The 25,385-nt window shown below is 40.7% G+C and overlaps 1 protein-coding gene across 1 annotated transcript in view; it reads left to right on the top strand.

Moving 5' to 3' along the window:
• MACF1 (microtubule actin crosslinking factor 1) overlaps window positions 1–25,385 on the top strand; it is a 413,147-nt gene that overhangs the window by 358,582 nt on the left and 29,180 nt on the right. Inside the window, exons 67-87 of the mRNA XM_049774609.1 lie at window positions 852–971; window positions 1,353–1,460; window positions 3,992–4,210; window positions 6,315–6,518; window positions 8,106–8,337; window positions 9,266–9,492; window positions 12,111–12,233; window positions 12,327–12,428; window positions 13,588–13,689; window positions 13,785–13,958; window positions 14,053–14,208; window positions 14,348–14,545; window positions 15,061–15,189; window positions 16,877–17,050; window positions 20,956–21,111; window positions 21,218–21,424; window positions 21,565–21,684; window positions 22,277–22,446; window positions 23,775–23,934; window positions 24,675–24,869; window positions 25,207–25,335. Of these exons, the coding sequence (XP_049630566.1) occupies window positions 852–971; window positions 1,353–1,460; window positions 3,992–4,210; window positions 6,315–6,518; window positions 8,106–8,337; window positions 9,266–9,492; window positions 12,111–12,233; window positions 12,327–12,428; window positions 13,588–13,689; window positions 13,785–13,958; window positions 14,053–14,208; window positions 14,348–14,545; window positions 15,061–15,189; window positions 16,877–17,050; window positions 20,956–21,111; window positions 21,218–21,424; window positions 21,565–21,684; window positions 22,277–22,446; window positions 23,775–23,934; window positions 24,675–24,869; window positions 25,207–25,335 (3,405 nt within the window). The remainder of the gene's footprint in view (window positions 1–851; window positions 972–1,352; window positions 1,461–3,991; window positions 4,211–6,314; window positions 6,519–8,105; window positions 8,338–9,265; window positions 9,493–12,110; window positions 12,234–12,326; window positions 12,429–13,587; window positions 13,690–13,784; window positions 13,959–14,052; window positions 14,209–14,347; window positions 14,546–15,060; window positions 15,190–16,876; window positions 17,051–20,955; window positions 21,112–21,217; window positions 21,425–21,564; window positions 21,685–22,276; window positions 22,447–23,774; window positions 23,935–24,674; window positions 24,870–25,206; window positions 25,336–25,385) is intronic.

The raw sequence follows: 25,385 nt of genomic DNA, 5'->3' as shown, positions 1-25,385 counted from the left end.
AGATTGGGTATTGTGCCAGAGAGATAGTACAGGTGATAAATTGCTTACCTTATTTACAGTTGATGCCAGATTGATCCTGATTAGTCCCTGAAAGAAGTCAGGAGTAGTTCCTGAACACCACTACTGTGACCCACCCCCTCTCTAAATATCAATCAATCAATAAAAGTTTGGCATTATGGGGTGTTACACTTCTTCAGCTGAATGAGTACTTTCAAATTAACTTGACTCATCTGCTTACTGTCATTTTGATTTTTAATACGTTGCTACTAGTGTGTACCACCAGTGGCTCACACTGATTTAACACAAATTATAGGACTGGATGGCAGCATATTAACTCTTGTTTTGGTAGAGAAGAGAATTGATAGAGAACATAGCCTTAGAAATGGAGGGAATGGGGGTAGAAGGGAGAAAAGCACTCTTATTAGAAGCTTCTTTTTTTTTTTTTTTTTTTTTTTTTTTGAGTGTTTTTATCTGTAGTCTCTACCTGGGTTCTCTAACTTCTTTCTAAAGATGATGAAGTAGGATCAACTCATTTGCTGAAGTATAATCAACTCTTGGTTGATTGTACTAGAGACCTGGGCAGCAGATGAGCATATGCTGCAGGCCTGACATGAGATGCATTACATTTAATCTAATGCTGGTGTTCCTTTATGAAATAGTAACTATAGCTTGGTGTTGTAACTCTGTCGATATTGGAGCTCTTGCCCTGCTCAGGACTAAATCCCTGGCACCACAAAGAAGTAAACAATGTTGCTGATAGTTTACACCTTTCTTTATTGAATAAATTGTAGTTCTAAGAAAGAGGACCTTCTCTAAGCAATTTGTTTATTTTTCTTCAATACGTCTACTAGTACGAACAAGCTGCTGATGCAGAACTAGCTTGGGTTGCTGAAACAAAGCGAAAACTAATGGCTTTGGGTCCAATTCGCCTGGAACAGGACCAGACCACAGCTCAGCTGCAAGTACAGAAGGTAAGCATTACACTGATATTTCCACTGTCCCAAGCTCATATTATTATCTTCAGTAACTTAGAGTGAGTCAGAGTTTCCAATTATGCCAAGTCAAGTGGGATAATACAGTATGACAGTATCATGATGGTGGACACAGATTACTGAATAATTGGATAAGAGAAAAAACTTTTTGTTTTTTCAGTGGATCAAGTAGACCCAGGAATTAATTGCAATTTTTGGATGAATTATAGGAACAAAGGATGAGATTTGTGAATAGTTTAAGTTTTAAACTTCACAAGAAAATTAATGTGGCTTTACTTTTCATTGAATGTGTGTAACTTTTCACAGACAAAAACTCCAGGTCCTTTTATTTCTGATCTAACTATAGTTTACTTTTCAAAGGCTTTCTCCATTGATATCATTCGTCACAAAGATTCAATGGACGAACTCTTCAGCCATCGTAGTGAAATCTTTGGTACTTGTGGAGAGGAGCAGAAAGCTCTACTGCAGGTGAATTCCATTTCTTTACAATCTTGTTATTCATCTTGGTGAGTTAGAAATGTAATTGTGGAATGAGAGGACTCTCGGGCCTTCTCATTACTAATGGTGGCATCTAAATACAACTTGATGTGGTATTCTGGAAAATTCAGCCTCCCAACCCTGTGTTTACAAAATTCTAATCTGCCATATTATATGAGCTATCTTGCAAGCCCATCTCCATCATAGAGTAATTACTATGTAACCCTCATCTATAAGAAGTAGTGCTGCAGGTGTCTTGCGTCTCAGCAATTCTAGTGGGACGGGAGTCCTTCACGTAGGAAAACGGGTAACACGAGCAGTCAAATATGAAATAATGATACCACACACAGTGTATGTGGGGTCAACACACTTCTGGCAGGAGTGCGACAAATTTAATCTTCAGGCAAGGAAGTATATAAAGGGTAAAGAGAGAATCATATCACAAAACGAATGCCAACATTTGTTTCTTTCAAAGTACAAGAACTATCAATGTACATTGTTTGATTTTAGAACAAATACACATAGCTTTAGGTGGTTTGTAACCTTAGAATAGAATAGGTTTCAGTTAGGAGTCAGAGGATAAAAGAAAGGCTAATTTCTTACATATCAAAGTAGATCCTGGCCCTAGGTGTCATTACTGATGTAAATTAAGGGATAGCGGGGCCGGAGAGATGGCATGGAGGTAAGGCGTTTACCTTTCATGCAGAAGGTCATCGGTTCGAATCCCGGCGTCCCATATGGTCCCCCGTGCCTGCCAGGAGCAGTTTCTGAGCACAGAGCCAGGAAAAACCCCTGAGCACAGCCGGTGTGACCCAAAAATCACAAAAAAAAAAAAAAAAAAAAAAAAATTAAGGGATAGCAGGAATCCTGGTTTTCTCCTAATAACAAATATCCTTAACGTGAGGGAAATAGTATTCTAGCTAGGGACTAAGACCCATTTCCTATGATCTGGTAATAGAAAGAGATAAAACTTATGAAAGGGGTACAGAATTATACCTAATAAAATAGCCTAATTCTACACTGGCCAAACCTGTTTGTAAGCAGGTATTGAAAGTGACAGGGAAAGTCCCTGAGCCAAAATCATTCTGCCTGCTCAAAGGCAAGGAGAGAAGATCATTGTCTTGAAGATGCTAAGTTTTGACTTGGCCTTTGGAAGTAAATAGGCTGACAGGAGAGGTAGCTGGCTGGACTTTGAGTTTCAAATATACTTAGCCACAGTGAACTTCTAGCAGCTTTCTTTGGTACTGAAATTTCTTTTTTTTTTTTTTTTTTTTTGGTTTTTGGGCCACACCCGGCGGTGCTCAGGGTTTACTCCTGGCTGTCTGCTCAGAAATAGCTCCTGGCAGGCACCGGGGGACCATATGGGACACCGGGATTCGAACCAACCACCTTTGGTCCTGGATTGGCTACTTGCAAGGCAAACACCGCTGTGCTATCTCTCCGGGCCCCTGAAATTTCTTTAGACTGCAAGGATAACTGAGGCCGAATTTCTGTAGTATTGCAAGGGAGACAAAGTCAAATAAAAGGAAAAGATAACTATAATGTCACAGCCATGTCAGAAATATAGCCAATAATCCACACGGGGTTATGATTGACTTCCACCGACGGGCCTTCTGGCTGAATTATTTCTTGGGTAAAATTAGGCACTTCATCAGGAAAGCCAATAGACACATCTGGAGTGTGCTTTCCCTTTATAATGGAGACATGCATGCTGCAGGCCTTGACATTGTAGTCTTTAAACTATATTAAAGTTAATCTGTATAATAAAATTGAAAATATCTGGATTAAAATAAAATTTTAACATTCAGAAAAAGGCCAGAGAAATAGCTCTAAGGACTAGTTTATGTGTATTGTATGTGCTAGATTGGGTTCAGTTTCTAGTATGTTCTGAGCTTTACCCAGCATGATCCCTGAGTAGAGTGGGTGCTGGCCCAAAGTAAAAAGTCAAATAAGAATACAGGGGCTCGGGCCGGCGAGGTGGCGCTAGAGGTAAGGTGTCTGCCTTGCAAGTGCTAGCCAAGGAAGGACCGCGGTTCGATCCCCTTCGTCCCATATGGTACCCCCAAGCCAAGGGCAATTTCTGAGCACTTAGCCAGGAGTAACCCCTGAGCATCAAATGGGTGTGGCCCGTAAAACCAAAAAAAAAAAAAAAAAAGAATGCAGGGGCTGGAGGATAGCACAGTGGTAGGGCATTTGCCTTGTACAGAGCCTACTCCAGGATGGACCCGGGTTCGATTCCCAGCATTCCATATGGTCCCCCAAGCCTACTAGGAGCGAATTCTGAGAGCAGAGCCAGGAATACCCCTGAGCACTGCTGAGTGTGGCCCAGAAACCAAAAAAATAAAATAAAATAAAAATAGAATACAAATAATTTTAATTTCCTTTCTACTGAGTCGAGTAATTCCTAGATGAATCCATATTTTTAACAGTCTATAGTCAAACTTTTAATGAAGCATGCCTACGTTTTCCCTTATAAAAAGTTCATAATACTAATGATACTTTTTTATTGTCAATTTTAATAGGAAAAGACAGAGTCCCTAATACAACAATATGAAGCCATTAGTCTACTCAATTCTGAACGTTATGCCCGCCTTGAGCGTGCCCAGGTCTTGGTGAACCAATTTTGGGAAACATACGAAGAGCTGAACCCCTGGATTGAGGAGACTCGGGCACTCATAGCACAACTGCCTCCTCCTGCCATTGATCATGAACAACTCAGACAACAACAAGAGGAAATGAGGGTAAGCAACACACCAAGTTTTATTTTATTGCAGAACTAGAAATGGGCTTCAAAAACAACATATCATTAGGGCAGAAGAGATAGCACATTGGCGGGGCCTTTGTCTTGCTCACGGTCAACTCAGGACAAAGGTGATTCAATTCCCAGTATTCTACATGATCCCCTGAGCCTGCCAGGGTTTCTGAGCACAGAGCCAGGAGTAAGCCTTGAGAATCGCCGGGTGCGACCCCAAAACCAAAAACAACATATTAGTGTTACCAGGTGTACCTTCCATTACAAAGATAATGCTTAATTAATTAGAATTTCTTTGCACATTTAAGATATTTTTCCAGATTATCTTTGTCCTTTAATGGGTGGTTAAGGAATAAAAATTATGTTGCTGGAGGCCAGAGAGATAGCATGGAGGTAGGGCATTTGCCTTGCATACAGAAGGACGGTGGTTTGAATCCCAGCATCCCATGTGGTCCCCCGAGCCTGCCAGGAGCAATTTCTGAGCATAGAGCCAGGAGTAACCCCTGAGCGCTGTCAGGTGTGACCCAAAAACAAAAACAAAAACAAAAAAAAAATTATGTTGCTGTCAGGAATCTGAGTATTACAGAAATTAACAAATGGTAGTCAGTTAAAAAAAATTAAAATGAGGGCCCAGAGAGATAGCACAGCGGCGTTTGCCTTGCAAGCAGCCAATTCAGGACCAAAGGTGGTTGGTTCGAATCCCGGTGTCCCATATGGTCCCCCGTGCCTGCCAGGAGCTATTTCTGAACAGACAGCCAGGAGTAACCCCTGAGCATCGCTGGTGTGGCCCAAAAACAAAACAAAAAAAAAAAAAAATTAAAATGACAGGTTGGAGAGAGAGTACAGTGAGTAAAGCACTTTACGTGACTGACTTGGATTCAATCCCCAGCACCGCAGGTTCCCCTGGCTCTGCTCTGATTCATCCCTGAGCACAGAGCCACAAGTAAGTCCTGAGTACAGCCAGGTGTGACCCAAAAACCAAAATAATAATAATAATACAGAATAAACTAAAAAAATTTATTTTTCAAGGATCTAGGTTATCTTTCAGTAGAGTTGATGTATGATTAGTTGGGTGGCTGTTTCCATTGGTTCAAGCCCCACGGGAGTAAAAGCCATGAAGTACCTGGGAAAGCATTTGCTGCATAGTTTAGATAAAAATGAAATTTTTTTTTTTTTTTTTTGGTTTTTGGGTCTCACCCGGCAATGCTCAGGGGTTACTCCTGGCTCCATGTTCAGAAATTGCTCCTGGCAAGCACGGGGGACCATATGGGACACCGGGATTCGAACTGATGACCTTTTGCATGAAAGGCAAACGCCTTACCTCCATGCTATCTCTCCGGCCCAAAAATGAAATTTTTAAACCTAGCTATCACCATTACCATTCACAAAACTTTATAAATGTTTGTTTTATTTGTGGCTTATGATATGCTTATTCTATCTATATTTCTATAAATGGGAGAGTATAAACTGGAAACAGCCAACAATAAAGTCAGAATGGCTGATTTATCAGAAATGTTGCTGTTCTTAGCTTGTGCTACTTGATTTTAATTCGGAAAGGAAGAAAGATATGAAACTGAATTTTTGTATAAAAGTGGAAATATTTATGAGTACAAGTGAAGGGGGGATAAACTTAATACTGGAAGAGAGAAAGGATGTATCTTTTAGACTTTTTGGATGCATGGAACATCTAAATTAACTTTTGAAAGCAAAGAGACTTAGATGTTTTTCTTTTCTCACATAAATGGCAAGATTCTGGAATTCACTCTTTTTTTTTGTTTGTTTGTTTGTTTGTTTCTGGGCCATACCTGGCAGTACTCTGGGCTTACTCCTGGTTCGGGTTCTATGCTCAGAAATCGCTCCTGGCAGGCACAGGGGACCATATGGGATGCTGGGAATGAAACCCAGGTCTGACCCAGGTCGGCTTCATGCAAGGAAAATGCTCTACCACTGTTCTATCTCTCCAGCCCCTGGAACTCACTCTTTTTAACATACATTTCTCTTGAAGTTGGTATGAGCTAAATTTAAGTAATTAATTAAGCAAACAAACTGGTATTAAGATGTTCATTATGTTATTGATCTATTTTTTTATATAGCAACTAAGGGAATCCATTGCAGAACACAAGCCTCATATTGATAAGCTGCTAAAGATAGGTCCACAACTAAAGGAGTTGAATCCTGAAGAGGGTAAAATGGTGGAAGAAAAATATCAGAATGCTGAAAATCTGTATGCCCAAATTAAAGAAGAAGTACGTCAGCGGGCCCTGGCTCTGGATGAGGCGGTTTCCCAATCAGCTCAGGTATTGTATGCCTTAAACTTGTGTAGCCTTCAATTGTCCTTTCAGGCTTAAGTAGCAGGTCTCTGTAGCAACTGTATCTCCATGCTCAGGAATGTCCAGAGCATGCTGATGATTTTTATTGGTTCGGACTCTGTAAAACGGGTAAGAGAAATTGGGGCTGGTATATATTTTGTTTGCTGATGGCTTCCTTAAAAACTTGAATTTTGTGATGCCTTCTCACGGGGAAGATTTTGGATGCATTAACTTACAGATTCAAAAGCAAATATATGTCCTTCAGAAAAGTCAGGATCCTACTGGACATAGTACTTTAAAGAGTGTGAAGAGATGACATGCTAGTTTTCTCACTCAGGAGGCCACCAGCCAGTTCCCAGTTCTGGGTGATATACTTGAGTAGGGAAAAAGAACTTCATTCCCTAGCAGTGAAATTTAAAGCATTTGTAACTAAATACTTTTCAACTAATATATTACTATTAGTGGTACTTTTGTCATGTCTGGGTATTTTATTCCTGTGTTTAGTCAATATTCTTGGTTAATATTCGTACTTACTCAAGTTTTTCCCCTCCCCTCACCTCCGTCACATCTCTCACTCACATTGTGGAATGTGTTACTTTGTGTTGTTGCTGCCTGCTCCTGTCTTCCCCACATCGTCACATTTCATTGTTGTGTTGACTGCGCCCACCATTACAGATAACAGAGGTAAGGTACCTGGCCCCATTGGAATTAGGGTGATCTTATGAAGCTGAGAATTGAATTACCTACAATTTCATTCCACTAAAAGCTTTAGATTTTATTTTTTAAATTCCACATTGAGTTTCCCATCCTTTTGTATAGCTATGGAGGGCATCTAACTTATTGATCTTATCTGTTGCATGCAACTGTCATCCAAGATGTTGACACACTGACTCACCAGTTTCATAGTCCATTCCTTTCTTGTCATATTATCTGGAACAGTGGAAGTACTGTGCCAACACCAGTAATTTAAGTTGATTTCTTGTATATTAATATCTTTTTGATCCTTTAAATTAACTTTTACTTGCGTTTTCTATTGGGACAGCTCTGATGAACTGTGCCCAAAACAGTTTCATTTTTTCTTTTTCATTTTTTGTTTTTGTTTTATTTTGTGACCAAATCCAGCAAAACTCAGGAGTTACTCCTGGCTCTGAGCTCAAGAATTACTCCTAGCTGTATTTAGGGGACCCTATGGAATCCTGGGGATCAAACCCTGATTGACCATGTGCAAGGCAAATGGCCTTCCCTCTGTACAATCACTCTTGCCCAGTTTCTTAGCCGGACCTACTACTTGAGGCTGAGGACAGGTTCTCCTAAACAGTGGTTGGTTTAGTGGTCCTCAAACTATGGCCCACGGGCCACATATTGTATTTGTATCTGTTTTGTTTCTTCATTGCAAAATAAGATATATGCAGTGTGCATAAGAATTCGTTCATAAGTTTTGTTTTTACTATAGTCAGACCCTCCAATGGTCTGAGGGACAGTGAACTGGCCCCCTGTTTAAAAAGTTTGAGGACCCACATTGGCTCTAGTGCTTCCCCCAACAGTGTGATGACTAATAAGTCAACATCTTTTTAGTTCCATGATAAAATTGAGCCCATGTTGGAGACTCTGGAGAATCTCTCCACTCGCCTGCGTATGCCTCCAGCAATTCCTGCTGAAGTAGACAAGATCAGAGAGTGTATTAATGACAATAAGAGTGCTACCATGGAACTTGAAAAACTGCAGCCTTCCTTTGAGGCCCTAAAGAGGCGTGGAGAAGAACTCATTGGAAGATCTCAAGGAGCTGACAAAGATCTGGCTGCAAAAGGTACTTGGATGATTTTATTTTTTTCCACCACACCCAACAGTGCTTGAGGCACCATTTGGTATCTTGGAAACAATCCGGAACTCTTCCCCCAAGCAAAGCATGCATGCACTCCTGTTCTTTGAGCCCTCTCCTTCACCCCAAATCTTTTTTGTTTTAAAGAAAATCAGAATAAATTCTATGCTGTGTTTACCTTAAGTATCCCACTTCATGTATTTTATTGGATATAAAGACAGACCCCTAGTAATAAGTATTTCAGAATGTCTTTGGAAGTCATTTAGAATTCAGAACACATCTCCCCATTGAAACAGGGTTACAATTGGTAGTCAGATTCCCAGGCCAGGAAACAAATGCTTCTTTAACCCTTAATATGAGTGAATTGCAATATCAATAGTGGATAGCACATAATTAACCTTTTATAACACTCCCCATGGAAAATAGCAAGTTCAACATAGAATCCGAAGCAGAGTTTGTAGTTTCTTTGTTAGAGGCTTAGCATACCTTTATATCAGATGACTTTTTACTTTATTTCCAGATTACCTTTTTGATCTCTTTATGTGGGAGATCAACCAAAAGCTAATGGGGGGATGTAGTAATCAAGCTGTGGAAGAAAACTATATTCAATTACCAATTTTTAGGGGCTTAGAATTCTGAAAATGGTAGAATTTGAGTTTCTGATCAAGATAATTTCAAGTAGGGGCCGGGCGGTGGCGCTAGAGGTAAGGTGCCTGCCTTACCTGCGCTAGCCTTGGACGGACCGCAGTTCGATCCCCCGGTGTCCCATATGGTCCCCCAAGCCAGGAGCGACTTCTGAGCGCATAGCCAGGAGTAACCTCTGAGCGTCACCGGGTGTGGCCCAAAAACAAACAAACAAAAAAAAGATAATTTCAAGTAGAGAAGTTATATTCTCATCTTCTCTTTGGCCCTTCAGAAATCCAGGACAAATTGGATCAAATGGTATTCTTCTGGGAGGACATCAAAGCTCGGGCTGAAGAACGAGAAATTAAATTTCTTGATGTCCTCGAACTGGCAGAGAAGTTCTGGTACGACATGGCAGCTCTTCTGACCACCATCAAAGACACCCAGGACATTGTTCATGACCTAGAAAGCCCAGGCATTGACCCTTCCATCATCAAACAGCAGGTGGAAGCTGCTGAGGTAAGCAGAAAGTAAAACCCATCTTTCCTGTTTTGGTCCTCTCAAGGGCACTTTAGCCAAGTATGTTTTACTAACTCTCTACTCAGTCTAAGTATCATCTTTTTTTTCCCTTTTCCTTTTTTTTTTTTTTTTTTTTTTGGTTTTGGGTCACACAAGGTGCCATTCAGGGGTTCTGGCTTTGCACTCAGAAATCACCCCTGGCAAGCTCAGGGGACCATATGTGATGCCGAGAATTGAACTTAGGTTGGCTGTATGCAAGTCAAATGCCCTCCCTCTGTGTTATCGCTCTAGCCCGAAGTATCTTCTTTTTAATTTTAATGGAGCTTTTTTCTGTCTGGAAAAAAATATCTTTCTCATTATAGTAAATTTATTTACCAATTATGTAGGTTTACATAACCCCCATCATTGTGATAGCATTGCAATCACATCATCATGTTTCTTTCTTTAATTTATTTTGATTGGGGGGGCCACACTTGGCAGTGCTCAGAGCTCACTCTTGGCTCTGCACTCAAGGATCACTCCTGCTGGTGCTCAGGGGACTGTATATGGTGCCCAGGAACCTGGGTCTGCCGTGCAATTACAAGCTCAACAGTTCAGATTGGTAGCCCGTACTTAGAAAATACAGTTCAGATTCTGTGTTTGAAGTTGGTCTTTATTATAAAGTTCTACTCCCAGTTCTGTACTTGGGACCATAGTAGTGCCATCAATTGTTGTCTCCTACATGCAAAGCATTGTGCTTCAACCCTGTGAACTATATCCCCTAATCCTCCTTTCTTTTTCTTCTTTTTTTCGTTTGGGGGGGTAGTAGTGGTTTATCTTTGAGGGGGGACTTGATCACACTCAGTGGTACTCAGAATTCACTCCTGGCAGGGCCCTTGGAACTGCTTGTGATGCTGGAAATTGAACCCTGTTATGTAGCATAAAAAGACAAGTGCCTAACCCCTGTATTCTCCCTGATCCCAAAACTTATGTGGTCTATTACCCTTTTTAGAAACAATAGTACTGGGGCCGGAGAGATAGCATAGAGGTAAGGCATTTGCCTTTCATGCAGAAGGACAATGATTCAAATCCTAGCATTCCATATGGTCCCCTGTGCCTGCCAGGGGCAATTTCTGAGCATAGAGCCAGGAGTAACCCCTGAGCACTGCCGGGTATGACCCAAAAACCAAAAAGAAAAAAGAAAAAAAGAAAGAAAGAAAAAGAAACAATAGTACTTAGTTCTTCTTCCATATACCTCCCTCAGAAGTCTACCTCCTTTATCTTTTTTTTTTTTTTTTTTTTAATTCTCCTTTCTTGTTTTTTGGGTCACAGTCAACTGTGCTTAGGGCTTACTCTTAGTTGTGTGCTCAAGGGTTACTCATGTCAGGGCTTGCGGGACCATACAGGTATCATTGAGAGTGCTTAAACCACTTTTTGGGATCTGATTTTCTTCAAAATGAAGAAAATCTTTTTCTTTTTTTTTTTTGTTTTTTTTTGTTTTGGGGCCACACCCAGCGGTGCTCAGGGGTTACTCCTGGCTGTCTGCTCAGAAATAGCTCCTGGCAGGCACGGGAGACCATATGGGACACTGGGATTCGAACCAACCACCTTAGGTCCTGGATCGGCTGCTTGCAAGGCAAACGCCGCTGTGCTATCTCTCCGGGCCCGAAATGAAGAAAATCTTAAGATTCCTATTATGTTGGTCTCCTATTCTTAAGTTTGTGATGAGTATATTTTATTTTACTTTTATTGATCTGCTCTCTGCAATAAATTTCTATCTGTAGATTATAATCTTGGAAGCAGAAAGGAATGAATCTTTGATAAATTGTTCTAGCTCATTGCACCTTTACTGGACTGGTTTTTATTTTTTTTATATTACAGTGTTATGTATCAAATGGATTTTTTTTTGTGTGTATACATATATTTTGTTTGTTTTGTTTTGTTTTTAAGCCACACCCAATGGCATTCAGGAGTGGTTCTGCACTCAGAAATCACTCCTGGCAGGCTCAAGGGACCATATGCGATGCCAGGGATCGAACTGGGTCTGCTGCATGCAAGGCAAACTATGCTATTGCTTTGGCCTTGTATATATTGGCTTTTTTTTTTTTTTTTTGGTTTTTGGTTTTTGGTTTTTGGGTCACACCGGGCATCGCTCAAGGGCTACTCTTGGCTCTATGCTCAGAAATTGCCCCCAACAGGCTCGGGGACCAGATGGGATGCCGGAATTTGAACCACCATCCTTCTGCATGCAAGGCAAATATCTTATCGCTGTGCTATCTCTCCAGCCCCCCTGTATATGTTTTTTTAAAAAGTATGAAGCATATTTTTTGGCCCAGTGGAATTTAGGTCATACTCAGCAATTCTCAGGGGCTGCTCCTGTCTTAATTGCTCAGGGATTGCTCCCAGCTGTGCTTTTCAGGAGCCATGGAATTCCCAAATGCATAGCCCTTTAAGCTGTCTGTCTCCCCCTCCCTGAAGCATCACTCTTCACATAAATGAACTATTAGGATATTGAAAGGTTTTTATGAAATAGACTGTTGAACATCTGCTGTTGGTGGGAACATAAATTACATTCGCAAAGTTTGGGAAGTTCTGTTCTGCTTTCTGTTTTGGCTTATGTTCTGTTCATTTCCACGTAGACTATTAAGGAAGAGACAGATGGTCTACATGAGGAACTGGAGTTCATTCGAATCCTTGGAGCAGATTTGATTTTTGCCTGTGGAGAAACTGAGAAGCCTGAAGTGAAGAAGAGCATTGATGAGGTGCAGAGAAATGGACAAGGAGCTCAGAGGAGACATTTGGGACTCAGACTGCATAGAGGTAGTAACTGAGGATTCTGATTGTTTCTCCTCTAGATGAATAATGCCTGGGAGAACTTAAACAAAACGTGGAAAGAGAGGCTCGAAAAGCTTGAGGATGCCATGCAAGCAGCTGTGCAGTATCAGGACACACTTCAGGTGAGAGGTCAGGAGGCACGCCCACCACGGAAAGACAGGGTCCAAGTTCTCTGTCATTTTCTAAATCCAGGTAAGAGTGGGTCACCTTTCCAGGACTGCAGCATTCTCAGAGCTAACACAGTGCTGCTTCTACATTTTCAGCCAAAGTTTCTAGCTCAGATCATGTGAGAAAAAAAAGTGACTTCTACATTTCTACCCCTCCGCCATGTTTTCATTATTGTATGCTCATTGTGTTTATCTTCATTGTGGCTATACAGTGAAGCTGATCTTCTGTGAAAGTCATTGCTTGCTAGACTCCAAACCTAGGTTATTTCCCCAACCCTGCCCTTCCATCCACCACCCACCCATGCCCAGCCAACCTAGAGATGCTCAGGGATCACTTCTGGCTCTACACCCAGGGATTACTTCTGATAGGCTCAGGTGTCCATATTGAGTTTAGCTGTATGTATGTAAGGCAATCTCCCTACTGAATGTACTATCCTTTTGGTCCCAAACCTAGGTTATCTTGAAGCACAACTTGGCACAGTAGCTTCTCAGGAAATTTAACTCTCACTTACTTTTTCCAGATTATAGTTAATTTTGGACATTATCCCAATTTTATTTGCTGCTTTTATTTATTTTGGTTTGTTGTTTGGGGCCTCACCTGACAGCGCACAGCGCTTAATTTCAGGCTCTGTACTCCTAGTGGTGCTTAGGGGACTATATTCTGTGCCAGGGATTAAACTGGGGTCAGCCACATACAAAACAAGTAATTTACCCTTGTACTTTCTGTGGCCCCACTTACTTTTCTTCTTAAACCTCTGCGGTTTCTTTTGTTTTAAGGGTTGTTTATTTTACTGGGGTGTAACACACAGCTGACTCAGGGCTTACTCCTGGTTCTGCTCAGGGATTATTCCTGATGGGACTCAGGAGACCAGATGTGACAGGAATCAAATTTGATAGGCTGTGAACTAGGCAAGTACTTGATCCTGTACTACTATCCGGCCTCTTAAATCCCTGTATGCGTGGAATAAAAATCTTGCCCTTGCCTTTACCCCACCCAGAAGTATACAGTGCAGGGAACTTTTGTTTTATTTCTGCTTACATTGATTGAGATAATTGAGATTCTGTCCTATCTCCTTATGCTTTTGTATTCTGACTGTTTATATGTTTGTTTTAGGCTATGTTTGACTGGCTAGATAACACAGTGATTAAACTCTGTACAATGCCTCCTGTTGGTACTGACCTCAACACCGTTAAAGACCAATTAAATGAAATGAAGGTTTGTATTTAGGAATAACTTTTGAAGAAGGCTTGCTTCTTTTTTAACTTTTTGAATATCTGGCTTGATGTTGACACTAAACATGTCTGTTGTAGGAATTTAAAGTGGAGGTTTACCAACAGCAAATCGAGATGGAGAAGCTCAATCACCAGGGTGAACTGATGTTAAAGAAAGCTACTGATGAAACAGACAGGGACATCATCCGAGAACCACTAACCGAGCTCAAACACCTCTGGGAGAACCTGGGTGAGAAAATTGCCCACAGACAGGTAAGGCAAACTGAGTGATGAACATGAACTACTATCTGTCTGCTGTCTTCTAATACCTGGACTAATATTTGTTTTATATATTTGTTCTGAGTAGCATAAGCTAGAAGGTGCCCTCTTGGCCCTTGGCCAGTTCCAACATGCCTTAGAAGAGCTAATGAGTTGGCTGACTCATACTGAAGAGCTGTTAGATGCTCAGAGACCAATAAGTGGAGACCCAAAAGTCATTGAAGTTGAGCTTGCAAAGCACCATGTAAGTCTTTTAATTTTTATTTCTAAGCCTTTGGATTTGAGAACAAACATTCCACCAGAAGCATTTTTATGAATGTACCTTAGAGAATTGAGTTTGATGATATCTGTAAAAGTAAATTATGTTGTGCCGTGTTCTGTAGGTTCTAAAAAATGATGTTTTGGCCCATCAAGCCACAGTGGAAACTGTCAACAAAGCTGGCAACGAGCTTCTTGAATCTAGTGCTGGAGATGATGCCAGCAGTTTAAGAAGCCGTTTGGAAACTATGAACCAATGTTGGGAATCAGTGTTACAAAAAACAGAGGAGAGGGAGCAACAGCTTCAGTCTGCACTACAGCAGGTACACACACTGGATAGTTTAGGTGTCAAAGCAGTACATATGGCATTATTTGGAAGGACACCTAGAGTTTGAGATAGACAAGGTGGTCAATTCTTTGGTGGAACTTGTATAGAGAGACTAGCTTTTGGTTGAGTGATTTTTTTTGGGGGGGGGGGGATTAGCTATAACTCAGTCTCTTTCTAGAATTTGTCATTCAGTCTCAATCTAGTATCTTCACTTAAAAAAATTTTTAACAGAGTCAGGTCTTAGCAGGTCAATTTCTCCCTATGCATATTCAGTAATTTCTCAAATAGTTAATTATTCATTGTATTGAGTTCTGTCAGAAGTTCATATATTATACTGAGGTTTGAAGAGTTCTAGTTTCTAGCAATAGATACATATGTATGTTAATTCAGCAACAGAACAATAGTGCCTGATAATTCTTCCCTCAAGATAGATGCTTCCTATGACACTTAGAAAGTTTTCTTTTGAAGCTGAGAATTGATGGTGACATTGCTGTTGTCTTTCCTCCAAAGGCTCAGGGTTTCCACAGTGAAATCGAAGACTTCCTTTTGGAACTTTCTAGAATGGAAACCCAACTTTCTGCATCCAAACCCACAGGAGGACTGCCTGAAACTGCTAGAGAACAGCTTGACACACATATGGTAATAGAAATTTTATGATATTTCATGATATCAAGCACAAACATCCCATACTCAGTAGCCCCTTTCTAAATTCATAGAAACATATGTATTTATGTTTGTACAAAGCAATGCATGTTTATCAACAATATAGTACAGATTTGGAAGCTGGTGTGTAGATATGGACTTTAATTTTTTACCAAAGGTAGCAATAGAGGAAAGAGTTGGGTAGAAATAATTAGTGACCCTTAATTTTCTGACTTAAGAGTATTGAAGGTGAGACTATCTAGAAGACCAATATATAATAAAAATGTAGCAATATTTAAGAAAAAAATAACAGGATATTTAGTGGAATCCAGTAGTTATCTTAAGAAAGCATGCTTAGTGGGTGGAATGATGGTGCAAGCTGTATGACGTCTGCCTTGCCCACGCTAGCTTAGGGCGGACCACGGTTCAGTTGCCCAGCATCCCATATGGTCCTCAAGCCAGGAGCAATTTCTGAGCACATAGCCAGAAGTATCCCCTGAGTGTCACCGGGAGTTGTCAAAAACCGGAAGGAAGGAAGGGAGGGAGGGAGGGAGGGAGGGAGGGAGGGAGGGAGGGAGGGAGGGAGGGAGGGAGGGAGGGAGGGAGGAAGAAATATGCTGAGAGAGAGGAAGGAAGGAAGGAAGGAAGGAAGGAAGGAAGGAAGGAAGGAAGGAAGGAAGGAAGGAAGGAAGGAAGGAAGGAAGGAAGGAAGGAAGAAGAAAGAAAGAAAGAAAGAAAGAAAGAAAGAAAGAAAGAAAGAAAGAAAGAAAGAAAGAAAGAAAGAAAGAAAGAAAGAAAGAAAGAAAGAAAGAAAGAAAGAAAGAAAGAAAGAAAGAAAGAAAGAAAGAAAGAAAGAAAGAAAGAAAAGAAAGAAAGAAAAGAAAGGAAAGAAAGAAAGAAAGAAGAGGAGAGAGAGAGAGAGAGAGAGAGAGAGAGAGAGAGAGAGAGAGAGAGAGAGAGAGAGAGAGAGAGAGAGAGAAGAAAGAAAATATACTTAGAAAGAGATAGTACATGGGGCTGGAGAGACAGCACAGTGGTAGGGTATTTGCCTTACAAGCGGCTGACCCAGGACTTATGTTGGTTCAAATCCTGGCATCCCATATGGTCCCTCATGCCTGCCAGGAGCGAGTTCTGAGCACAGATCCAGGATTAACCCCTGAGCACTGCCAGGTGTGCCCCCACCCCCCAAAAAAAGAGATAGTACAAAGAGTGTTAAGATGGTTGCTTTGCATGCAGCCAACTCCTTTTTAATTACTAAAGCTGCATATGGTCTCTGAGCACCAGTCGGGGTCACTCCTGAGCACAGAGCCAGGAATAATAAACCTGAGCATGCTGGGCATAGCCCCAAAACTAAAGAAAATATGCTGAGAATAAATAAAAAAAACAAAACAGTAGCACATTTTTTATGTAAATCCGTAGGGAAAAGGTTTAGAAATAAATTGTTAGAACCTGTTTTGGTGATATCTGATCCCTCCTTCCCCTTGAAAAAATAATGACAAAATATTTTAATATTAAGGAAGAAGATAGGTTCCCTCCTAAAACCTCAATTGTTGAACCAAATCCAGAACAAAGGGTTCTAATCAAGATGAGACCTTGCTAGACCTTCCTAAACTGCTGATAAATCTGTCTTGGTATGTCTCAAGGAATAGGGATTATTGATATTTTTTTCTGCCATTTCTTGTAGGAGCTCTATTCCCAGCTCAAAGCCAAAGAAGAAACTTACAATCAACTTCTGGACAAGGGCAGACTAATGCTTCTAGGCCGGGATGAATCTGGGTCTGGCTCTAAGACCGAACAGAGTGTTGCCCTCTTAGAACAGAAGTGGCAAGTGGTCAGCAACAAAATGGAAGAAAGAAAGGTATCCCCTCAAAATATGATTATAATTGTGTTTGAGTAGTTTTCTAATACCATCTAAGTTCTGTAGTTTTTTTTTTTTTAAACAAGTTGTAGAACTGATATCCTCAGAATTGGCTTTGTGTTCATCAAATACTGTTTTCTGCTATGAAATTTGTACCTCCCATTCATGTAAAAGATCCATTGATGGTACTAGTTTCTGCCAATATCTGCTTTCACCCTTTCATGTGCTAATTAAGATATATTATTATCTGTATGCTAAGTGATGAACTCCATCCCCATAATTCATTATTAGCCTGTAATTTGAGGGGTTTGAGGATGTGGCTAAGTGAAGGGTTGTAGGCCTTGCAACTTCTTGGGTTTCATTCCTGGCACTACCCCCAAACTCCAAAAAAGTTTGGAGCTGTGACGTGGGGTTGAGAGATTAGGGACAGATCATGCAGGGAATATGACCAATCTGTCCCCAAGGAATTTGGCTTATAGGTAAGTGAATATAATATTAAAGGAAATAGATATAAATAAATTATATGACCTCTATCCACTCTTGTCAAAAATAAGATTCTCTGGGTCAGAGAGAGACCACAGCCGGTAGAGTATTGCACATGGCCAACCTGGACTCACTCTCCAACATCCCTTATATTGCTTTGGGCACCGCTAGGAATGACCTCTGAGCACAAAGCCAGGAGTAACCCCTGAGCACCACAAAGTATAGCCCAAAAAAAAATCCCCCAGAAATTAAAATTAAACGATTTTTTTACTGGTGATGGGAATTGGCACAGGGGGTGGGATTGGTATGAAATATATGCCTAAAATTCAACTATTAGTAACATATCAGTAATCACAGTTCTTTAAATAAAAATTTTTAAATAATATAGCTTAAAAATCTACAATTAAAATGCTTAATGAGAAAAATAATAAAGAACCAAGACATTTGACCCCAAGCATTGTGTTTTATGAGTACAGAATTTCAGAATTCTTTCTTTTTTTTTTTTTTTTTTTTTTTTGGGCCACACCCGGTAATGTTCAGGGGTTACTCCTGGCTATGTGCTCAGAAGTTGCTCCTGGCTTGGGGGACCATATGGGACACCAGGGGATCGAACCGCGGTCCGTCCAAGGCTAGCGCAGGCAAGGCAGGCACCTTACCTTTAGCGCCACCGCCCGGCCCCCAGAATTCTTTCTATACCTGGCACTGTGTTGTCTCACTAGCATTATTAGAGGTAACCCCAAAACCAGAGCAGCATAGAGCCTCTATTCTAGGCAGATCAGTATAAGATCAGTTGGTCACATTCATTCAGCCAACATCTACAGAACATGTGTATAACAGGCACTGTGTTCAGTATAGAATGGAAAGAGTGAGACATGACCAAGTCATCATGAAATATGCTGAGCAGAAGGACAAATATTCTCTCATAAAAATGAAACATTTGGGGGCCGGGAAGGTGGCGCTAGAGGTAAGATGCCTGCCTTGCAAGCGCTAGCGTAGGATGGACCATGGTTCGATCCCCCGGCATACCATATGGTCCCCCCAAGCCAGGAGTGATTTCTGAGCGCATAGCCAGGAGTAATCCCTGAGCGTCAAACGGGAGTGGCCCAAAAAAACAAAACAAAAAAAAAGAAACATTTGGAAGGAAGAATTGGCTTGTTGAAATTCTTCTGGTCATTTTTCTCTGAAAAAATAAAAGGTCAGAAGTCCTGAGTATAAGCTATTTTTTAGACAAGTTCTATAATTTCTGAGCAGTGCAGAATTAAGACTAATTAATGAAACTGAGGCATATTCTGACTCATCGTTGAGTTTCTAGAGGGTTTTCTCAACAATGGAATGATTTGCCTCAAGAGCTGGCTGAGGAGATGACATAAAGGACATGCTTATATGGGAATTTAGGATTGGACCACCAGCACTGTGATATCCCCTGAGCACTACCAAAAAAAGATAGTCAACCATGCTTAATAACAATTGGTCACATGATGGGGCCAGAGAGATAGCATGGAGGTAGGGCATTTGCCTTGCATGCAGAAGGACGGTGGTTTGAACCTGGTATCCTATATGGTCCCCCAAGCCTGCCAGGAGCAATTTCTGAGTGTAGAGCCAGCAGTAACTCCTGAGTGCTGGAGGGTGTGACCCCCCCCCCAAAAAAAAAAAAAAAAAGTATTTGGTCACTTGATAGTTGTTTTTGACTTTGTAAGAATATTTTGAGAATCTCGGAGTCAGAGAGATAACACCACAGTAGGGCGTTTGCCTTACAAGCAGCCTATCCAGGATGGACTGTGGTTCAAATCCTAGCATCCCATAAGGACCCCCCATTCCTGCTAGGAGCAATTTCTGAGCACAGAGCCAATAGTAACCCCTGAGTGCCGCCGGGTATGACCCAAAAGCAAACAAAAAAGAATATATTTAGAATCTGTTAAGTCATCTATTAGATGTGTATAATGCTAAAATTAACATATAGGTAAAAAACAATGTGGAAAATTCCATCCCGAACCTGCAAAACTACTAAGCTTCTGTTTGGGGGCCAAATCCAGTGGTGTTCAGGACTTACTCCTGGTTCTGCACTCAGGAATCATTCCTGGAAGGGCTTGGGGAACCAGAAGGGGTGCCAGGAATTGAATGTGGGTCAGCCATGTACATGGCAAGCACTACCCACTGTTACTATCACTCATGCCTCCTAACTTCTAAGCATTTTTATGATTTGAGGTTTTTTTCCCCGTTTTGCATAATTAGATTGGATCTTTTTATTTTTATAATATAATACAGATTATATTTTAAATATTTAAGAGAATTGTTTTAGGTTACTGTGTGAAAGTAGACTGGTCAGAGTTTCAATCTCCAACATCTCATCATCTCTGAAGCCCCCAAGAGTGTGCCCTATGCACAGAACCAGAAGTAAGCCGTAGCACAGCCAGGTGTGGGCCTCTGAAAATAAGATGTGATGGTAGAGAAGAAAAATTAAAAATCACATATTACCAGGCCAGAGCAGTTGCACAGTGGTAGGTCATTTACCTTGCACGCAGCTGTCCCAGGATGGACCTTGATTCAATCCCCCCACACCCCCAGCATCCCATACGGTCCCCCAAGCCGGGAGCAATTTCTGAGTGCATAGCCAGGAGTAACCCCTGAGCATCACTGGGTGTGGCCCAAAAACCAAAAAAAAAAAAAAAATCACATATAACCCAACTAATAGCAAATACTTTTAGTCTATGTCATTATCCTATTTAAACAGACTATGGTCAAGGCAGTCACCCAGATGGACATAAGGAATAAAAGTCTTTGAGGCAGGAGCTTGTAGACTGTGGAATTAGTTGTATATTCATAGGAAATATTACATGCCCTGAATGAGCCACTAGTCTGTGTGGCCTTTGACTTAGGTAAAGGTAAATAAAAACTTACATCATGTGTCATATGTTTGAATATAATGACGTCTTTTTTTTTTTTTTTTTTTAGTTTCAGACTTAGATATTTTTAGGTGTCATTTTCTGGAACACTGTAGAGAGCATCATCTATAATGGGCTTTTCATTGGTTGTTGTGATGCCATAAAAAGTACATCAAAGGAAACTGAGACTTTTTTCAGAGCAGGTTACAGATCCCGCAGCTGTCACTGCCAAGGAGTCTGTTACTTAACACTTGCTAAATAGTTTTGTTGCAGTTTTTTAACATCCAGGAAGTGGGAAGGCTGAGAAAGCAACTTAGCTGCATATTGTCCTCTTTCCTCTCCCCTATACAGTGGCTTCATTTTCAGACACTAGCATCAAAATGTTCCCTTCTTTATAAACAAGGCATGTTTGCAGATTGATTAAATAAGGCTGCTTTTTAGAGTGCATTTCATTTGGAGTACAATTCATGCCTTTATCCTTACTGCTGCAGTTCCTGAATTTGGTGCTTTTTCTTTGTGTGTGTTTTAATTAAAATTCAGTCAAAGCTAGAAGAGGCCCTCAACCTGGCAACAGAATTCCAGAATTCACTACAAGAATTTATCAACTGGCTCACCCTAGCAGAGCAGAGTTTAAACATCGCTTCTCCTCCCAGCCTGATTCTGAACACTGTCCTTTCCCAGATAGAAGAGCACAAGGTGACTATTGCATTATGATTTTTTCCTTCCTTTTAAATGAATTGAATCAAGAAAGATGCTACTTTATTTTGTCTTCATTTTTAAAAGAGTGATATTGTCCCTTCAGGTTTTTGCAAGTGAAGTAAATGCTCATCGAGATCAAATTATTGAACTTGATCAAACTGGGAATCAGTTAAAGTTCCTTAGCCAAAAACAGGATGTTGTTCTGATCAAGAATTTGTTGGTTAGTGTCCAGTCCCGATGGGAAAAGGTGGTTCAGCGATCTATTGAAAGAGGACGATCACTGGATGATGCCAGGAAGAGGGCAAAACAAGTGAGTTATAAAAGAAAGATGCTAATAGATGTACATACAACCCTGGACAGTAGATGTTGTCTTTGAATTGGTTTGCATAAAAATATTAAAATGTATGCACATTCATTCTTGTTATAACTTAACTTTTTACATAATTGTAGTTCCATGAAGCTTGGAAAAAATTAATTGACTGGCTAGAAGATGCAGAAAGTCACCTGGACTCAGAACTGGAGATATCCAATGACCCAGACAAAATCAAACTTCAGTTGTCTAAACACAAGGTAAAGCAGTTCTGTTCCCTGGGTGCTAAACTTAGTTCTTACTAACTGTAACTTGCTAAGAAATGTAATTAGTCCAAAGAAAAGAATCAGTTCATATTTAAAACTTCAAGATGATTGTCTACCTATAATAATAGTTCATTTAAATAACAATTTAAACAAAACATAGGAATAGATAGTTACAAAGCTGTAGACCTTTAGAAATTGCCACTTATTGGGGCCGGAGAGATAGTACAGCGGCCTTTGCCTTGCAAGCAGCCTATCCAGGACCTAAGATGGTTGGTTCGAATCCCAGCATCCCATATGGTCCCCCATGCCTGCCAGGAGCTATTTCTGAGCAGATAGCCATGAGTAACCCCTGAGCACTGCCGGGTGTGGCCCAAAAACCAAAAAAAGAAAGAAAGAAATTGCCACTTGTTGCTATATTTGGAATAAACAAAATGTCCATGTCTTATAGAGAAGCTATTATATACTTCATTACAAACATGAAAACTTCAAAATTGTTTTTTGTCAAGATGCCACCTGACTTGTGTGTGTATGTCTGTGACCTGATTTTTTAAACACTTTTTTTTTCTTTCTTTTCTCTTGGAAATAGGAGTTTCAGAAAACTCTTGGTGGTAAACAGCCTGTGTATGATACCACAATTAGAACAGGCAGAGCACTGAAAGAAAAGACTTTACTTCCTGATGACACTCAGAAACTTGAAAACTTACTGGGAGAAGTCAGAGACAAATGGGACACTGTTTGTGGCAAGTCTGTGGAGAGGTGAGCATAAGTCTACCTTTTGTCGGTATCTGCAATTATTCCAGAGCTGAGACACTGGATTCCACCCAGTAGAAACTAAGCTAATGTCTTAGTAAGCAGTTTTATAGCCTCAGTACCTCCAGTTCAATAAGAGCTACAAAATAATTTGAATAAATTTCTCTTATTTTAAACTTGAAACTTGCTATATTAGATTGAGGTCCATAAAACCAAGCCAACAGTAATAGGTCAAGAACACTAAGTATCTGCAAATGCCACCTTGCAATCCCTGAATGTTGTCATCGTTTATTAGAGTTTGCCTCTTGCACATCACCTTCCTGATAGATGGCCTTTACTGACTAGAGTTCTATAGGCCATATAGTCATTAGTCCTCATGAAGATCACCGAGGTCTTCATATAGACACGGGACCAGAGATAGTATGGAGGCTAGGATGTTTGCCTTGCATGCACCTGACCCTGGTACTGTCCCCTGCGTGCCATATAGTCCCCCAAACACCACCAGAAATAATCTCTGAACAAAGAACTGGGAGTAAGCCCTGAGCACTGCTTGTTGTGATCCAAAGACACAGAAATGGGGACTGTGGTGTGCACGAATAATCACAGGCTTCTTCACTACCCCATGGACACTGCTACTTAAAAGCAGAGCTAGGATTTGACAGGTAATTTATTCTACAAGTTGTGCCATTAACCATTTTTACCCACTACATTCCATAAAGCTATATATTTGTACTACAGTTCTTCAAATGAAGCTACTGAGGTTCAAAGAGGTTAAAGCACAGCCCAGGATCACAAAACTAGTTTAGAACTAGGAGTTGAAATCTTAACTCTAGTCTAGACCATTATCCAAAACCATCATCTTCTCCTGGAGATATGGTAAAGAAACTAACACAGACCATGCATAGGTCATTAGGGTGTACGCATGTGTATTAGCCAGAAGTGCTTCTAATTTCTGTTTCCTGCACTACACTTAATCCACCCTAATTAGTAATTTGAATTTTAAAAAAATGTGGATACCTCTTTTGATCATTTTGTATTCTAACTATTCCAAATGTGGGAAACCTCTTCATAGAGATGAGTTAGTGTTCCCTTTCCCTAATCAGAATGGGGATTTGAGCCAGAGAGATAGTACAGTGAGTGAGGACTTGCTCTAACCATGCTCAATCCCCAGAACCACAACAGATGTTATCCTTGAGCACAGAGCTAGAAATAAGCCCTGAACACCACCGAGTCTAGCCAAAACATAAAAAAAAAAATAGAAACCTAAGAAGCAGAACTGGGGTCTTTTCATTAAAGAATCTGTGAAAATGATGATGTTTATGTGCTTTGTTCAGGCAGCACAAGTTGGAAGAAGCCCTGCTATTTTCAGGCCAGTTCATGGATGCTCTGCAGGCTTTGGTTGACTGGCTGTACAAGGTGGAGCCACAGCTGGCCGAGGATCAACCAGTGCACGGGGACCTTGACTTGGTCATGAACCTCATGGATGCCCACAAGGTGAGAGGTGAAATCAGGGTTGCACAGTCTTTGCTTGGGCTGGCCTTGTGGGACAGGAAGGACATTGGACAGCCTGTGTCCCCACTTGTCAGAAAGGTAGCCTCTGCTCTGAGTGTTTAAATAAACTTGCCAGTCTTCTGCGTCAGTCCCAAAGAATTTGCCAACACTGGTTTGATTCAGGTTTGGTCGTGTGTAAATTTCACTTTGAGGTCTTCTCAAACACCCCCCTTCCTGTTTATGTGTTTTGGTTAATCATAAAATAAATTTAACTTCAGAAGCCCCTCAAATAACTACTTCCACTAATTCTCAAAATAGAAATGAGTACTTTTCAACCACTTTTAAACTTAAAACAAACCCAACACTATGTGCACCAATATTTATTTTATGCAGAACCTGCCTTGCTTCAGCAACAAACATTCAACTCTGCATCAAAATCGAATCAGTTATACATACGTGCATGGTTTATGTGTTTACATATAATACCCATAATTCTAGAAATGCTATTAGAACATATTTTATGTATATCATAACATACATTTTATGTATAAGGAAAACTGAGAGCCCCACTGTTCAGGAGCCATTCTCCTAGTCAGTCATTCTTGCCCTATGTCCCTCTGTATTTTAAAGACCGTGATTGGAGCTATCAAGAAAAATTAAATAAGCCAACCTACTTTGTGGTTTTACACCTTCTTGGATTCAAATACATTTTTCAGATAAACTAATTCAATTATTTTTCCTAGGTTTTCCAAAAGGAACTGGGAAAGCGAACTGGAACTGTTCAGGTGCTGAAGCGTTCTGGCCGAGAGCTGGTTGAGAATAGTCGGGATGATACCACTTGGGTGAAAGGTCAGCTCCAGGAGCTAAGTACTCGCTGGGATACTGTGTGTAAGCTCTCTGTCTCTAAACAAAGCCGACTGGAACAGGCCTTAAAACAGGTGAGTAATGCTTACTAAAGCAATAGAAGATGGATGGGATGGAGTAGATTCATTTTCATTCCTTGTGAGAATCAGACTTATTCAGTCCTGAATTTAATGGTGAAGCGTTGGTATTTTAAATGTGCTACAAGATTTTGACATTGATTTGTGTTAGAAAATGACTTCAGTTGGTTTTCGAAGATGTCCAAATGAAAGATGACCTTGATATGGTGGGGGGGTCATCAAAAGCATGTGACACAGAAATAAATTCAGGTCAGGCTTCATCTCATGGCATATGCCAGCATAGAGGATCTTCATTGCAGAGATGGATTAAATCTTTCATGCTTGCCTTTTTCAGGCAGAAGAATTTCGGGACACAGTTCATATGCTACTAGAGTGGCTTTCTGAAGCAGAGCAGACACTTCGCTTTCGAGGAGCACTTCCTGATGATACTGAATCTCTGCAGTCTCTCATAGACACCCATAAGGTAATCCAGTCCGAGATAACAGTGACCCATATCGAAGAACATGCTGTGTG

Source organism: Suncus etruscus, chromosome 6 (assembly GCF_024139225.1).
Source record: "Suncus etruscus isolate mSunEtr1 chromosome 6, mSunEtr1.pri.cur, whole genome shotgun sequence".
NCBI lineage: Eukaryota > Metazoa > Chordata > Mammalia > Eulipotyphla > Soricidae > Suncus > Suncus etruscus.
This window is presented reverse-complemented; position numbering and strand designations above follow the sequence as displayed.